At 41.2% G+C, this 16019-nt stretch overlaps 1 protein-coding gene across 2 annotated transcripts in view; it reads right to left on the reverse strand.

Annotated features, from left to right (window-relative positions):
- Positions 1-3679, reverse strand: part of CSE1L (chromosome segregation 1 like) — a gene marked incomplete at its 5' end in the record, with an annotated part of 30883 nt that extends 27204 nt beyond the window's left edge. Inside the window, one exon of one of the 2 annotated variants that reach the window (XM_084248037.1) lies at positions 3584-3679. In XM_084248037.1, coding sequence (XP_084104163.1) covers positions 3584-3668 — 85 coding nt within the window. The remainder of the gene's footprint in view (positions 1-3583) is intronic. The other variant, XM_084248038.1, reaches the window with a different exon arrangement.
- Positions 3680-16019: the final 12340 nt, after the last annotated feature.

Raw genomic sequence — 16019 nt, forward strand, 5'->3', positions numbered from 1 at the left:
AGATAAAAATAGACTCAAAGTAAAAGGATGGAAAACAATCCTACAGCAAATGGACCAAAAAAGAAGGCAGGAATAGCTATAACTTAGATCAGATAAAACAGATTTCAAACTCAAAAAGGTAAAAAGAGACCCAGACGCTCCCTACATCATGATCAAGGGGACAATACTTCAAGAAGAAATAACTCATTAACATTTACTCACCAAATGAAGGAGCACCAAAATATATCAGACAACTATTATCATCTCTGAAAACAAGACATCAGAGAAAACACATATGTAGTAGGAGACTTCAACACACCACTATCAACAATGGATAGATCAAGAAGACAAAAATAAGTAAGGACACTAAAGCTCTAAATAAGGACCTAGAGCTCATGGGCTTAACAGACATCTATAGAACACTAAACCCCCAAAAATTTGAGTATAGGGCCTCCCCGGTGGTGCAGCAGTTGAGCGCTGGGTTGCGAAGCTGCCCACAGCCTCTGCAGCTCCGGTTCAATCCCCGGCTGCTCCCCGGCCACCGGAGGATGGTCCCGCATGGCGCGCAGACCTCTCCTGCCGCCAGCTGCTCCCCTCAGCAGTTACTTCGGTCCTTCTGCCTGCTCTGCTCCCCGCTCTGGCTCTGGTGAATTCTCTCATCCTCCCGCGCTTCTGACTGTACCCAGTGCTTGTATGTATGTATGTATCAATCAATCAATCAATCAATCAATCAATAAATCTTTAAAAAAAAATTTGAGTATACGTTTTTCTCAAGCACACATGGATCATTCTCTAGGATCAATCACATACTGGGACACAAGGCACACATCAACAGATACACCAAGATTGAAATTATACCAACCATCTTCTCTGACCATGAAGACATCAAACTAGAAATAAACCATAAAAAGAAGGCAAGGAACCCTCCTACCTCATGGAAATTGAAACCCACACTACTGGAAGACCACTGGACTAATGAGGAGATCAAAAAAGAAATTAAAAAATACTTTGAGTTGAATGACAAGGAGGACACCAATTTCCTAAATGTATGGGATATAGTAAAAGCAGTAATAAGAGGAAAATATATTGCAATACAGGCTCACATCAACAAACAAGAAAGAACTCAAAGACACAACCTAATCACACATCTCAAAGAACTAGAAAAAGAACAACAAAAGAACCCTAAAACCAGTAGAAGGAAATAATAAAAATCAAAGCAGAAATAAATGAAACTTAAAAAAAAAAAATCCAAAAGATCAATAAAACCAAAAGTTGGTTCTTCGAAAAAATAAATAAAATAGACAAACCCCTAGCCAGGCTCACAAAGGAAAAACGGGAGAAAGCACAAATAAATAGGATCACAAATGAAAAAGGAGAAATCACAACAGACACAGCAGAAATCAAAAAAATAATCAGAAACTACTATGAACAGTTATATGCAAACAAACTCAACAATCTATAAGAGATGGACAAATTCCTACAACTCTACAATCACCCAAAGCTAGATAAAGAAGAAATAGAACACCTAAACAGACCAATTACAAGCAGTGAAATTGAAATGGTAATTAAAACCCTCCCCAAAAAACAAAAGCCCAGGACCAGATGGGTTTACAAATGAATTCTACCAAACATTCAGAAACAAATTAGTGCCTATCCTTCACAAACTCTTTCAAAAAATTGAGTACAAACATGTTCTATGAAGCCAACATTACACTAATACCAAAACTGAACAAGAACACACAAAAAAGAAAACTATAGGCCAATCTCTCTAGTGATCACTGATGCAAAAATCCTCAATAAAAATTTAGCTATCAGAATCCAACAATGTATCCATAAGATAATTCACCACGATCAAATAGGATTTATTCCAGGGACACAAGGATGGTTCAACAATCCGAAAATCAATCATTGTAATCCAACACATCAACAAATTGCCTGCCCCAATGGGTGACACTTGATGGAGTTGTGTAACCTGGAGGTCTTAGAAGACATTGTCTATTGGCTCCCCTGCTCACAGAACATCACTGCTTGCTGGCCAGGCAGTTAATGCTCCTCCCACTGCCCTATTTCTACCTCCTTGGGTTATCAGGGCTACAGCCCAATGCACCTTCACTCTGCTTTCCTTTTGTCCCACTCCAGAAATCACCGTGAAACTTTATGATTGGACCAAAATGAAGGGAATAAAACTAAATCACTTTAGCACTCTTTAAAAAAAAAGTTTAATTCACACCACTGTCACATTTCAATAACCAAGTGAGCATGGCGGTATCTATAAGCTGGATCCACTATGCATTCCACTTCCAGGTCACATCTTATAAAGATGTTGAATCAGCCTGGTATTTGTCCCCAAGAATTGCTGTGTTCATAATTCTTCCCAGAAACGGCAGTTTATTCCTATACCCTGCACTAGATTCATAAAGCAATAGCACCCTGACCTTACAAGGAAAATTATTAAAAGTAATTTTTAATAATAGAGTGTTGGCAGAGGCTTTCTGGGAAAATTTAAGAAGATTAGAGCCATTAATTTCCCTTTATCCAGGAACATGTTACTTCCTTAAGTACTAAAGGGAATATCACAATTTTCTCTCTCAGAAATCATAGACTTTTTCTAGAACAGGATGGATGCATTAAAAGTCTATTATATTTAACTTAAGAATATATAACCACCCCCTCCAACATACACACGTTCATATTCATGTGTCTTCATAAAGCCCTCAAACATCAGCTTTATGAGCATGAACATGAGGAACTTCTTTCTGAATAAGCAGGTTAAAGAGTATTTCTGGTTAAGATGGCTTATATAGCAAGGATACCAAATGACTTCTGGCCTTCGGTAATTGTATGTGTTTCAAAATTTTTTAAATAAGTTGCTGTTATTTAAAAACAAATGTGCTCCATATATATGTCCTTATTTTAAAAGAGAAGCTGGAATCTGATCTTGCAAATCCGGCTTGATTCCCTAAGGCTGGGTGGTTCCAAATATTTGCCCTTTTACTCGGGCACAGTGTCACATATTCCCAGTCCCCACTAGGCCTGCCTCCCTCTTTTACCCTTTACATCTCACACCTAAGAGCATCTGAGTTTGCAATTCCAAGATTATACCAAGTTTCCAAAAGAAATTGGTCAAATTCAGGGAAGGAGAGAGAGGAAGGAAGGCGCCTTAAAATATACTTATTAAATTAAACCCAGCATAGGGATTAAAAGATAATGATTACCTGGCTCCCGTCACTTTATCACTTTTTAGCAATTAACTCTCCTCTCTATGCCTTACTGTTTTATCTCTAAAGCAGACAGATGGGGGGATTTTCAGAAAGATCAAGGCACAAAGCATTCTAAGTACACTAGTACTTTTTACTACAGAAGATTCCAAATAAACCTCTCTTACTAAAACAAAAAAACAAAACAAAACAATCCTACACCATGCTACAGCCACTGCAAGCATGGGTAGAGAGTGAAAAATATACTATGACCATGAACCCAAGCATGAAAAACAAACAAAAATTAAAAAATTTTAAATTTACAAACAGGTAGACTGCAAAAAAGTTTTCCTCATCTGACCTTAAAGAATAAATCAAGTACCAAACAGAGTAGTTGTTCTCTTTACCTGGACGTCTGATGGCAGGATCAGGATCAAGAGTTTTCTTTAAATATTCTGTTAGTGTTTGCAAATTTGCATCGCTGAGATCCATGATTATAGAACCTAAGACAGAAAATGAAGTTTGAGTAATTTTTTAAAAAAGATGTATTTATTTGTGCATACAAGAATTGAGGTGTCAGTCACCATAAAGTTTGATTTAATGCTGTAAAAAGGACAAAGGTTAAAAACTCACTAGAAAAATTTTTAAAAAGCCCCATGACAAATTAAAACTTTAAGCAGTAAGGATGCCATATAAGGTTCTGAAATGAAAGACACTGTAACAAATTCCATTGTGTATAGGCAATCACAAGTATTGACAACAAAATACATGCCGAGAATTTGCACACAGAGAGATAATTCTGGGGCTCAAAAGATAGCGATGATTATGGCTAAAAAAAAAATATAATTTGCTACACCAAAATCAAAGGCAACAAAAGCAAAAATAAAGTGGAACTACATCAAACTAAAAAGCTTCTGCACAGCAAACGAAACCATCAACAAAAATTAAGACAGCCTACCAAATGGGAGAAAATATTCATAAATCATGTGTATGACAAGAGATTAACACCCCAAATATATGAAGAACCCAAATCACTCAGTAACAACAAAAAAACCCACATAATTTGGTTAAAAAATGAGCAGAGGATCTTCATGTCTTTTTTAAAAGGTTTTAAATTATTAATCCTCTCGTGAAAAAACTGCACAACCACTAGAGAGGAAGTCACTGCAGAAACTTCACTCCTTTTTTGCCAGCACCAGCAAGACTTCCAGATATGTATCAGGTACTTGAAAAGAAGCTCAACACCACTAATGATGAGGGAAATACAAATTAAAACCACAACGAAATATCACCTAATACCTGTTAGAATGGCTATTATCAAAAAGACAAGAACAAGTCGTGGAAAGGACGTGAAAAGGGGATTCTTGTGTGCTGTTGGTAGGAATGTAAACTGGTGTAGCCACTATGGAAAACAGTACAGAAGTTCCCCCCAAAGATTAAAAATAGAACTACCATATGATCCAGCAATTCCACTTTGGGTATTTATCCAAAGGAAACAAAAATACTAACTCGGGGCCTCCCCTGGTGGTGCAGGGGTTGAGTGCTGGGCTGTGAGGCTGCCCACAGCCTCTGCAGCACCGGTTTGTTCCCCGGCCGCCAGCGAGGGTCCCACAAAAAAAAAAAAAAAAAAAAAAAAGAAAGAAAGAAAGAAAGAAAAAAAACTAACTCGAAAAGATATGTGCACGCTCTTCACTGAAGTATTATTTACAATAACCAAGATGCAAGCAACCCGTGTCCATCCATGAATGGGCGAATGAATAAAGAAACTGCGGTGTATGTACAATGGAATATTCAGTAACTAAAAGGAGAAGGAAAACCTGCCACTTGCAACATGAATGGACAGTGAGGTCATTATGCTAAGAGAAATAAGTCAGACAGAGAAAGAAATACACATGGAATCCAAAAATGAACACAACTTTTCTGCCTGCCCATGACTACGCAGGTGCCCCTCCTTTCCTTTCTCCATTTCCTAATAAACCTGTCCTTTTAAAATGTCCAAAAAGAAAAAAAAGAAAAAAGAGAGAGAGAGAGAGAGAGAGAGAGAAAGAAAAGAAAAAATCAAACTCATAGTCTCACAGAGAACAGAATGAGGAATGTCAGAAGCAGAGGGTGGGACTGAGGGTGAAATGGGTGTAGTGGGTCAAAAGGCACTAATTTTCAGAAAGGAAGTAAGTCCTGGGCAATCACATACCACAGAGTGACTATAGTTACTACTTTACTGCATCTCTGAAAGGTGCCAGGAGAGTACATCTTAAAAAGTTCCCATGACAAGAAAATTCAACCATGTGATGGATGTTAACTAGCCTTACTTGTGGTAATCATTTTCAATACACACATGTACTGAAGCATTATGTGACACATCTGAAACTAATACGTTATATACCAATTACATCGCAATTTCGAAAGGTAACGTTTTAATGAAATATATACTTAAAGCTTAAAACGAAATATAACCACAAAAAAATTCACACCCAACACATTACAAATCATAAGCTAAATAAACTGGTAACATAAGGCCTAGGATCACACACATACATGCACATGCATCATTACCAATGGACCAAAAAGTAGGGCTTTATGGTCTCTGAGTTGTTGGTGAGTAGATAAAATTAGTGCAAAATGAGGGAACTTTTCGGGTGGTAGTGTAATTGTGGTTCTAAAGTGTAACGGTGGTGCAGGACACACACTGTATAAGTTTACTAGCACTCATCAAACAGTACACTTAAAATGAATTCATGGAAAGTCAGACCTCCATACAGCTTAGAGTCCATTAGGCAGTTTTTTTTACCAAAAATGTCACATGCAGCACAAAAGGGAACCTGGGAAATGTAGCCTTTCGGGGGCAACAATGGGGCTTTTCCATAACAAAGAAAAAAAAGTTAGTACACAGTGATTTTTGTAAAATGTAAAAAAGCTAAGTGGGGAAAAAAGGTAACACATACAACTCAAATTATGTTAAAACACCAAGACAGACCATATTCTGGGTCAAAAACCAAATCTTAATAAATTTAAAATAACCAAAGTCATAAAACATGCACAGTCAGATCATAATTTACACCACTAAATGGATCATAGATGTAAATACAAAATTTTAAAAATTATGTTAAAAAAGTACACCCAAATGTATAGACAAAAAATGAAAGTATCCCCCAAAATGTAAGTAGTAGTAATGTCTAGGTGATGGATATGAAGTATTTTTATTCTCTTTATGTGATATTTTTCTAATACCCTACAACTGCTTACATATATTACATTTACAGCCAGAAAGTTATTAAAATGCTATTGTATTTTTAAAATGCTTATGACAAAAGGCAATCAAGTTCCTGCTCTCAAAGGAGCTTATATAGTAGGTATAGTAGTTTGGAAGAGAAGACATAATTGAAATGCTAACTACAGGCCTAAATCTCTTTCCTGCAATTTTGAAATCCAAAAATCTGTAGACCTGAAAGTGTTTTAAACACTTAAAAAAAAAAAAAAAGATTGATTGATTGATTGATTGATTTATACAGGCACTGGGTACAGTCAGAAGCGCCGGAGGGCAGAGGGAGAGAACTCACCAGAGCCAGAGCGGGGAGCAGAACAGGCAGACTGATGAAATACACTGCTGAGGGGAGCAGCGGGGAGACAGGAGAGGTCTGTTGTGCCATGTGGGACCCTTGTGGGCAGCCGGGGATGGAACTGGCGCTGCACAGGCTACGGGTTCAACCGCTGCGCCACCCAGGAAGGCCCCATTTTTTTTTTTAAACAAGGTTTTAGCAAACTGATTTGGCAGCAAAACCTAGACCCAGCTACTTGAGACTATAAACAGTCTTTATCTCAGTATGTAAATTTGTTTCATTAAAGAAATACTAATTTATTTGATTGCAGGATGCTACCCTAAGCCTCATCAGGGATGTTGCATAATCCACAGTATATGCAAAAATCCATTCTGCAGAAAACCCAAAATCCTTAATTCTGAAATGCATTTATCCCCTGGAGTAAAAGCATCAAATAAATTCAAGACAGCAACTGAAATGCAAACAAGGGATGTGAGTTTTGAGTTGAACTTAAATGATACATAGATTTGGATAGGCAGAGGAGAACGAGGATCCATCTGACAAAAATAGTGTGAGCAAGTAACGGTGATGGGAAGAGTGCACAGATGCTTTGGAAAACCGTGAACTTGGAGGATGTGATCAGATCATACAGGTTCCTCAATATTTAGCTGAAAAGTTCCATGATTTAATGTACAAAAGGAAGCAACCACATTTTTAAAAATGGGTACGTAATGAAGTGGCATATAGGGAACTTTGGGCTGGAAAGTTTGCAGAATGGAGTTGACGAAGAGCAAAAGAAAGATCTGTTAGGAGGGTTTTCAAATGGGGGGAGGGCTGCATCTATGAACCAGGCAGTGCTAGATGTTTTATGTATTTTGTATTATTTCACTTAATAACCATTTCACCTAAAGAAGACTCAGAGAGATGAACTAACTTGCTCCAAGTCACATATATTTAAAATCAGACTCAAATCTGTCTAATTACAGATCTATTCTCATCCTACTCCCCAAGGCTGTCTTTCTCTCAGCCTCTCTATTTCTCTCAGAAATAGTCTGAACTATAGTGGAAACACTGAAACAGCGATGGGAAAGATAATGTGAAAAAAAAAAAAAGGCAAAAAAAAAAAATAGCCTTAAGTCTGCATCTCTATACATTAAAAAACTTAGAAAGAAAAGGGCTCTGAAAATGCATACATTGTGCAAAAACAAAAAATGATGTAAGAATTATATAAAATATTAATTAAAAAAGGGCTCTACCTAATGCTGTGCCATATGCAGAGTATTCCGCCTTTCTCCCCCCTTACATATGTTCTACATTATTGTTCATTTTTAAACAATGTTTGCTTCTCCTCCTCAGGTGTAGTTTCCATAATTTCCTTCATCAGTTCACCTGTGCACCATCACCACAGTGCCCTGTGCTCCTCCCTCCCTTCCTCTGCCGCCCCTGCAGGATGTCTTCAGTTTATAACTGTTTAAGAAACAACCACCTTTTAAGGAGAGTGATCTTTACCAGTATTCTCCTTACTACAGTCCTTTCCCTTAAAACACACACACACTTTTTTTTTTTTAAATCACAAGGGAAGTGAACATTATGGTTGATTTAGTAGGCTGTACAGCTCATCTATTCACTTCCTGTAAGCCAGGGCAAACCACTCTGGGTATGAATATCAAGCTGGACTCAACCACACACACAATACTGAGGGGGTAGTATTTCTGTTTTTTATATCAAAAGTCTGGGAAATGCAAGACATTTTATTCACCCCTCTTTGGACAGTCACTGTAAAGGTCTCAGAACTTGACATAGTAAATTTTCAGTTTTATGTTTTTAAATCCATTTAATACTACCATGACAGTTGGCCACAGAATCACTTTTTATGGAAAACACTTTGGAAAGTGGTGATTTAATCAATTCACTCACATTTTTTTTCCTGTGCTGAATGCTGAATCTGTTATGAAATGTTGCCGTTGCCAAGCAAAACCATTACATCAGTGTATATGAGGTGAGAAGAAAAAAAAACAGGCCTTTCTTTGCCACATGAAAATTTATTCTCCCATTTGAGAATTATGCAAGGCAACATTTTACTGTGCTTGTGGTGGGGGATTACAAATTAATTTATTCTGTTGAGTTTTTAAATATATTCCTCAAGAACAATGATAATAATCTGCATTTCACTCTCATTATATTCCTTTACTATTTGTACATACCTCATTCTAACACCTTTAAAACTCATCTCCCACCCTGTCTTGATTCTTACGATGTTCCAACCACAAAAGTCTTCAATCTGTTCACCAAAGCAGGCAAGGCAGTTTTCCCTGCCTTTAATAATGCTCTTCCTTCTAACTTGATAGTGGGCATCATTTAACTGTCAGCACACTGTCAACTCTTCAACAGTTTCCCACGGCTATCATCTCCCTTGTCCCTGTCATAGTGTACTAACAGCAACAATCTTCATCTGGAATATCTTCGATTTACCTCTCATGCACACTATACTGTTAAGTTCTTTCAAGCAGAGATTCTGAATGTCTCTTTAGTTTCTGCATGTTTAGGGCCTTCAATGTTGCCTGGCATACATTAGACAGTCAATAAACATTTGCTGCATGATCTAATGGATGAGTTAACTTGTTAATAAGCTAAGAGGTTCCAATCTGAACTGGTGACTATCAGTTATTAGCAGCCCTGATATAAGGTAACTCGTTACACCTGTCAGATAAACAAATGACCAACTTACCCTACCATGACTGATTGCTGTTCATTCAAAAAGCACTTCAAGAAAAAAGTGTATTTTGAGATGTGTCCTGTATTACTGCTCCTAGATGTCAGTGCTTATACTTTTTTAATGATTTGCATTTACTGTTCCATCTGCCTGGATGGAGCAGTGGCACTCGAGAAAAAGGCTGGAAAAGGAAAATTCATTCTTTTTTTCTTAAATGAAGAGTGATCCTTTACCTTACCTATAGTTATCTTTGGACATTCCTATCAACACACAATTATAGAATAAAAGCACATGTACCAAGTCTATCAGTTATGATAGACTTATCTAAATCACAAATTCTTCTCGATAAATGAACTGCTTGACCGACATCAACCTTCTAAAGCTAAGATCCTTGATCTCAAAGTTTACACCCCAGTGACTGAGAAAGCCAAGTGGAGCAGAAGTAACTCCCGAAAAGACGAGTACTATGAAGTAAATAAAACCAGCTGAGGGAAAGCGGCCTTTAGTGAGGCTGGTCAAGGAAGACCTAAGGCGAGAGAAACTTGAAGGCAGAGACCCGGCCTTGCAAAATTCTGACGCTGCTAATCTCCAAGCGAAGCAAAGGCACATCCCCAAGCTTGATGGTGGGCGTCAGCTTGCACCATTTAAGGAGGAGAAAGGTCCGGTCGACACGGTCATGGTGGCTAAGGAGAAGAGATGGACGGGGAGGTGGAGAATGGGCACCTCAGGCAGGATCCTGCAGACCTCGGCACTAACTCGGTGGGCCCCAAGCCGCTTCAAGGGCTAGATTCTGTTTTCAGCCCAGTTTTGCAGATTCAGACACGGAGGCTCGGGGAGGCGACGGCCCCAGCCCCGAGGTCGGCTCCCAGGTGAAGCGCTACCTGGACCGAACCCCGACGTTCCCATTCCCAAGCTCAAGCTCCGAGCGACCCCCACACAGCGTCTCCGCAAAGAGGGGGGCCCCACACGACTGGGTAGGCGCATGGACTCGCATTTAACTCTCCCAAACTCGGCAAATGGGCTCCCGACGCGCCGCGGTGGCGGGGCGCCCCCACCCCGGCCCCGCAGTCCGGCCAGACAGGCCTCGCCGGCGCGCTCCACTCACGTTGCGGGCGGCCTGGAGCGCCGAGGACGGACGCGCGGGCGCGACCAATGAGAGGCGGCCTGGTCCAGCGGCGCGGCAGCCGCGCGGCCAATCAGCGTGGCGCTCGAGGGGAAGAGGCGGGCCCTCCGGCCGCTCGCGTCAGGCCGCGCCTGGGCGGCCCTCGCCCCTCACAGGCCCCGGGGCCGCCCCGGTGTAGGCCTGAGGCCAGGGGCGCCAGCGAGGAGACCAGACCCGCCGGCTGGCGCCCGACCCCAGGCGGAGGGCGCTGCCCGGGGCACAGACGCACGTTCCGCTCTCGCCCAGAGGCGCGGTCCTTGCTTCCCAGCGCTCAGAAGGGCTAAGAGCGCCTCGTCCCTCCCACAGCGAGGTCCCGAGAGGCCACCGCGTTAGGCCGCGCACAGCCCGCGTCTTACCTCGTGGGACACGGGGACGGACAAGGAAATCTCAGCCGCGGACTGGAGCCGGCACTACCCACTCCCGCTGCCGCACCGCCTCACATTCAAACCCCGGCAAAATGGCGCGGCGGCGAGGCTGCCGCCGGGGCGCATGCGCGAGCGGGGCCGAGGCCGCGGGGCGGGGCCAGGGGCGCTCGGCCCCACTCACTTTCGAGCGGCCAATCGCGACGCGCGTCTGTGCGGGCGCTGGGGGCACCGGCGGCCGGGCCTGGGCTGCGCGGCTCCGAAGGGCGCCCCGAGCCCGCGCTCCCGAACCGGCGGGCTCGGCGCGTGGCTGCCTGGGCGGCCGGGCCTGAGGTCGGCCGCGTAAGGCTTCCACGTGACTGCAGCACGAGCTACCGGAAGTTAGCAGCGCCTCGAAAGAGAACTCTCCGCCCCTCTTGGAGCTTACGCTTTAGAGGGAGGAGGGGAATAAATAATCCCAGATGATGTCAGGTCCTGATGAGAGCTGTGGAAAGGCAGTGACAGAACAGGCAACACAACGGGCAGTGACTTGGGAGGGAAACTGGATGGCTGGGGGAGACCTCTGGAGAGGTGACAACCTGAATTGCAGCAAGGACAGTTGTGGGAAGCTCAGCCTGGCCAGTGTTTTATTTTTTGTTTTAAACAGATTTTTTTTTATTTTTTAATTTATGCATACAAGAGCTGGGGTACAGGCCAGAGGTGTGGAGGGTGAGAGGACCCACCAGAGACAGAGTGGGGAGCAGAACAGGCGGATTGAGTGAAATACACTGCTGAGGGGAGCAGTGGGCGAGGCAGGAGAGGTCTGCAGCGCCATGTGGGTAGCTCCCTAGCCCGGGGTCGAACTTGTGCTGCAGAGGCTGAGGATAGCTTCACAGGCTGCCTCTTAACACCTTGCGCCACCAGGGAGGCCCCTGGCCAGTGTGTTAGAAGGAGGGGATGCCAATAGCAAAGAATCTGAGGCGGGAATGAGCTATGCTTAGGCTTCATGGAGGATGGCAGGTGGAGTTAGAGAAGGCAAGGCAGACTTCAGAGTAGTACCAAGGTATTACTTGTCCCTCAACGGAAGAGGACAGAATGTGCTTTATGGGAATGCTTCCTCACTTGACATGTTACATTTACATATTTAACCGTTACTACTTGTGAACCTGTATTTGCATTTCTTCCCCAAAGCCTACAAGGCTATTGTGCTGTGTTCTCTGCTCTGTGGGTCTGGTGCCCATAGGCCCTACAGCTGTCTGCTATCCACCATCAAAAGGCCCTTCCCTGTGTGACACCGTTTAGGGAGGGGCCCCAGGGAGCATCAAGGAAGCCGTGGAAATGAGACAAGAGATAATGGCTCTCAAGCACCTAAAGGAGATGTGGGCAGTGTTTTAAGAGGCAAGATCTAGAGCCAGACTACAGGGCTTTGAATCTAGCTGTGTGACCTTAGGCAAATTCCTTGACCTCTCTGAGCCCCAGGTACCCTTTTATAAAAAGTGGGGTGGTATGAAAATATTTTCTATACTACCTTATAGGATGGTAGTAAGAATTAAAAGGAATGATGTGTGCAGAGCAAATGCCTAAGAATCCTATACATGGTCATTATTACTGTTATTGCTCTGCTGTGAGGTGCTATCACAGAAAGGAAAAGGGAAAAAAAGCAAAGACTAAGCAATGTTGAAATGGCTTCTTGTCATTTCAGGTGATCACTAGGGAAGTCTATTAGGAGGAAGAAAGTTCTTTGCCCCACTTCCTTTGGTAGAAGGGAAAAGAAAGTGTGACCCAGCAGGAGTCCAGGGAATTCAGGACTATGGAATTTCAAACCAGAACCCTTTGGGCACCTCAATCAAGGATAGCACCTTGCAGAATTCAGAGGTGAGCAGGCTTTTGGTGCTAATTTCCATTTACTAATCTAGACACTGCTAAGATAAGACACAAATCACTAACTCAAGGGCAGTTTAGTAGCTTTATTAAGAAAACAGGTATGATACACAGGTTTGCAAAAATTCCAGGGAATCCCTCTGGTCCTGAAGAAAACATAATTGCCTAAAACGTGTTCTGGTCTATTGGCAGGGTGCAAATGCAGTGCGGTTTCAAAATCGTCATTTAAAATGCTTAAATAAGGAGAACTTGCACAAGGTTGAGTTGGCTCTTCCTCAACCAGTGACCTCAACATGCCCTCCATCAGAAAATAGGTAATCAGAAGTGACTTCTTTTTGACAGGGAGGCCAAAGCAAGCTGAAAATATCTGCCACAGGTGAATTGTTAGATCCTCCAATATCAGGCTGAAGACACCTAGTTAGACACAGAGGAAGTCACTTTAGCTCAGGGCTTTCAAACTCAGCACCATGACATAGGGACCGGCGATTCTCTGGGCTGGGGGCTGTCCTGTATCTCAAAGAATATTTAGTACCATCCCAGGCTTCTACCTACTAGAGGCCAGTAACATCCGAAAATGTTCCAGAATTAGAAATCAATCACCAAGTGTTGCAAGTAAGTATGGGGGGCAGAACTGAAAACCATTGGCCGGCAGTCCCTGGGCACTAGCTGTTCTGAAGAGATAAAGATGCTTGAGAAATCTTTTCCAAAAGAAAGGACTGGCCCTTTGTTCCTCACTGGAAGCACCTGAAAAGCAGCACCACAGAGCAGTTTTACTCCAGAAAATTGAAGACAAGGGTGCATTAATCAACTTCTGCAGTGGGCTAGTTTAAGCACAATAATGACTTACAACTTTAGAAACTTTAGAACTGCCTCCCATTCAGTGCCTGGTGGGCTGCTCTGTGTCATCCTCTGTAATCTTGCCTCTACTGCCAGCAAGAGAGATTTCGAGAGTTAATCCAATGGTCAAACTAACTAATGAGTTAAAGTGTATCAAGAGCTAAATAAGAATTTTCTTGTGACTGGATGGTTTTCCCCTTTTCACAAGGTGGAGGGGAAAAGTTAATGGAATTTAATTTTTACTTAAAATTAAAAACTACAGCAAATAATTACGATTTTAATAATAATTACGTTTACTAAATACCAATTAATAAATACGCAATTAATAATTACATTTACTAAATACCAATGGAGAACTAGTTTATACCTGCCATAAGACCAAACCCAAAATTATGGCTTGAAATCTACCTATTAATACTACATTAAAAACAACGTTACTTTTTAAAACTTTATTGATTTACCACCTGATTAAAGCATGGGATAGTTTAACAGTATTATACATAATATTTTTACATAGAAAACTTTACATAGCATTTCATATTATATAATTCTGCTTATTCTTTCAAAAATGTATACATCCATTGGGCAAGGAATGCTTTTCATTAAATTACCAATATTAAATGCACTTAATCATTGTGTATAGATTAAACAAAAGTAGCTAATAACTAACTTTTAGGCATTTTAAGGAGGTAAAACATACACTTTGCACATAAAGAAATATTGATGCACAAATGCAGATAAAATTTTTTAAAAATTAGAACACTGAGAAAAACTACACCTTTGATGAATGTCCTTTTATTGAGAGCAAGGCTTTCCAGACACACTCATTGCTTTAAATATTCAGCTTTGGTTTCTTTGTTTCCCAAACTACAAAGCTGCTCGTAGCAAAACTCCAGGATTTCATGTGAGTACAAGCTATGTCTACCTTAACACAAATATTAGAACAGAATTCAGAAAATGCAGTATTAAGGATCCAGCTTCTAGAGAACCCAGTATCTGTTTGCATCATAACAACAAACATTTGAATGAGATGGTTATTCTAGTATTTGTCAGCAGGCTCTTTGAATAACTGTAAAGACGACTAAAGGTATAGCCATAGTCACAAAAGAACAACAGAAAACGTTGAGGTTTTTTTTTTTTTTTTTTTTACATTTTGTAAAAAAGTCACCTGTCAGAGGAAAATGTTGTGTTCTGAAATATTATACAATTTCCATCACATAAGTTCTTTGGTTGTACGCAAGGAGGTACAGGGAAAAGGTGTACTTTACTCTAAAGATGCATTATTAGAAATAAAATTTCCCATTCACTGTTTGTTGTTAAAATGCCAAAGCTGGTGATTTCCCTAAAGGACAATGAGAAAAACAAAACTGCTTGAAGCAGCAGTATCGTAACAAAGGAAAACTTCTCTAGAGACCCAGCACATATAATCAACACTTAAAGCATTCTGAGAGAGAAGTAAGGCCTTGGAAATGCTTCACTCTTCTCCTTGGCTCTGTTAGTAAGTGATGTCCTGGCTCCTTTTCTAGTGTCTGAGTGGCACAAGCCACATTGACATGAGCTAGGGTAGATTTAGTCACAAAATAGAATTTAGGCTAAATGGCTTATTCCAGGAATTTCCTCTGTACATCACGGTCCACCACCAAGAAAATGACACTAAATAGTTTTACATCCAGTTTTCAAATGCTCTGTGCTGGTACAATTCAGATGCCTTGTTCAGAAAATCAAATCTCTTAAAAGACAATGTTAAAAAGAAATTCAAATCTGACAAGTTTCAGCAAGTAACCAAATGCACTAACACATCTCTTATTCTGCAAGAGGAGGCAAAAATTAAAGAGAAGGCATATACTGGAAAAGTCTTGCAGTCACATTTGATGAAGAAAATGTCACAGAAGACCCTCAGAGGGAAAGGAAAACATCTCTAACCAGGCTTGCAGCTGCATGAAACCTATATGTTCTGAACAAAACTTGTGTTCCCCATTTATGCCTTTAGTACAAACATCGATGGAGATGATGGGCTTCTTGAGATCGGAACACATTACAGTACCAGGGAGCAAGTCCTAGAAGGTAGGTCCACGCTGTAGTTTAAAGGATCCCAGGACATATTCAAATGTGCTAACACTTTCTACTCACAGAAAATACTCTCTCCGTCCCTTCCTGCTTGAGAAAGCTTTTCTCCCCTAATGTATGTAAATAACCTAAAGACCTAATAAACCTGCTCTTTTTCTTTGGTAGAGAAATTAAAATACTTTGGGGGGCAGAAAAGAGTGGACAGAGTACTACTGGCCCAAACCAAGCATTCCTCAAGACTGTTAAAAACAAAAACAATTTAAGAAATCGATCCTTTAGTAAACAAAAGCACCAGAAATCCTTCTA

Source organism: Talpa europaea, assembly GCF_964194135.1.
Source record: "Talpa europaea genome assembly, chromosome: 11".
NCBI lineage: Eukaryota > Metazoa > Chordata > Mammalia > Eulipotyphla > Talpidae > Talpa > Talpa europaea.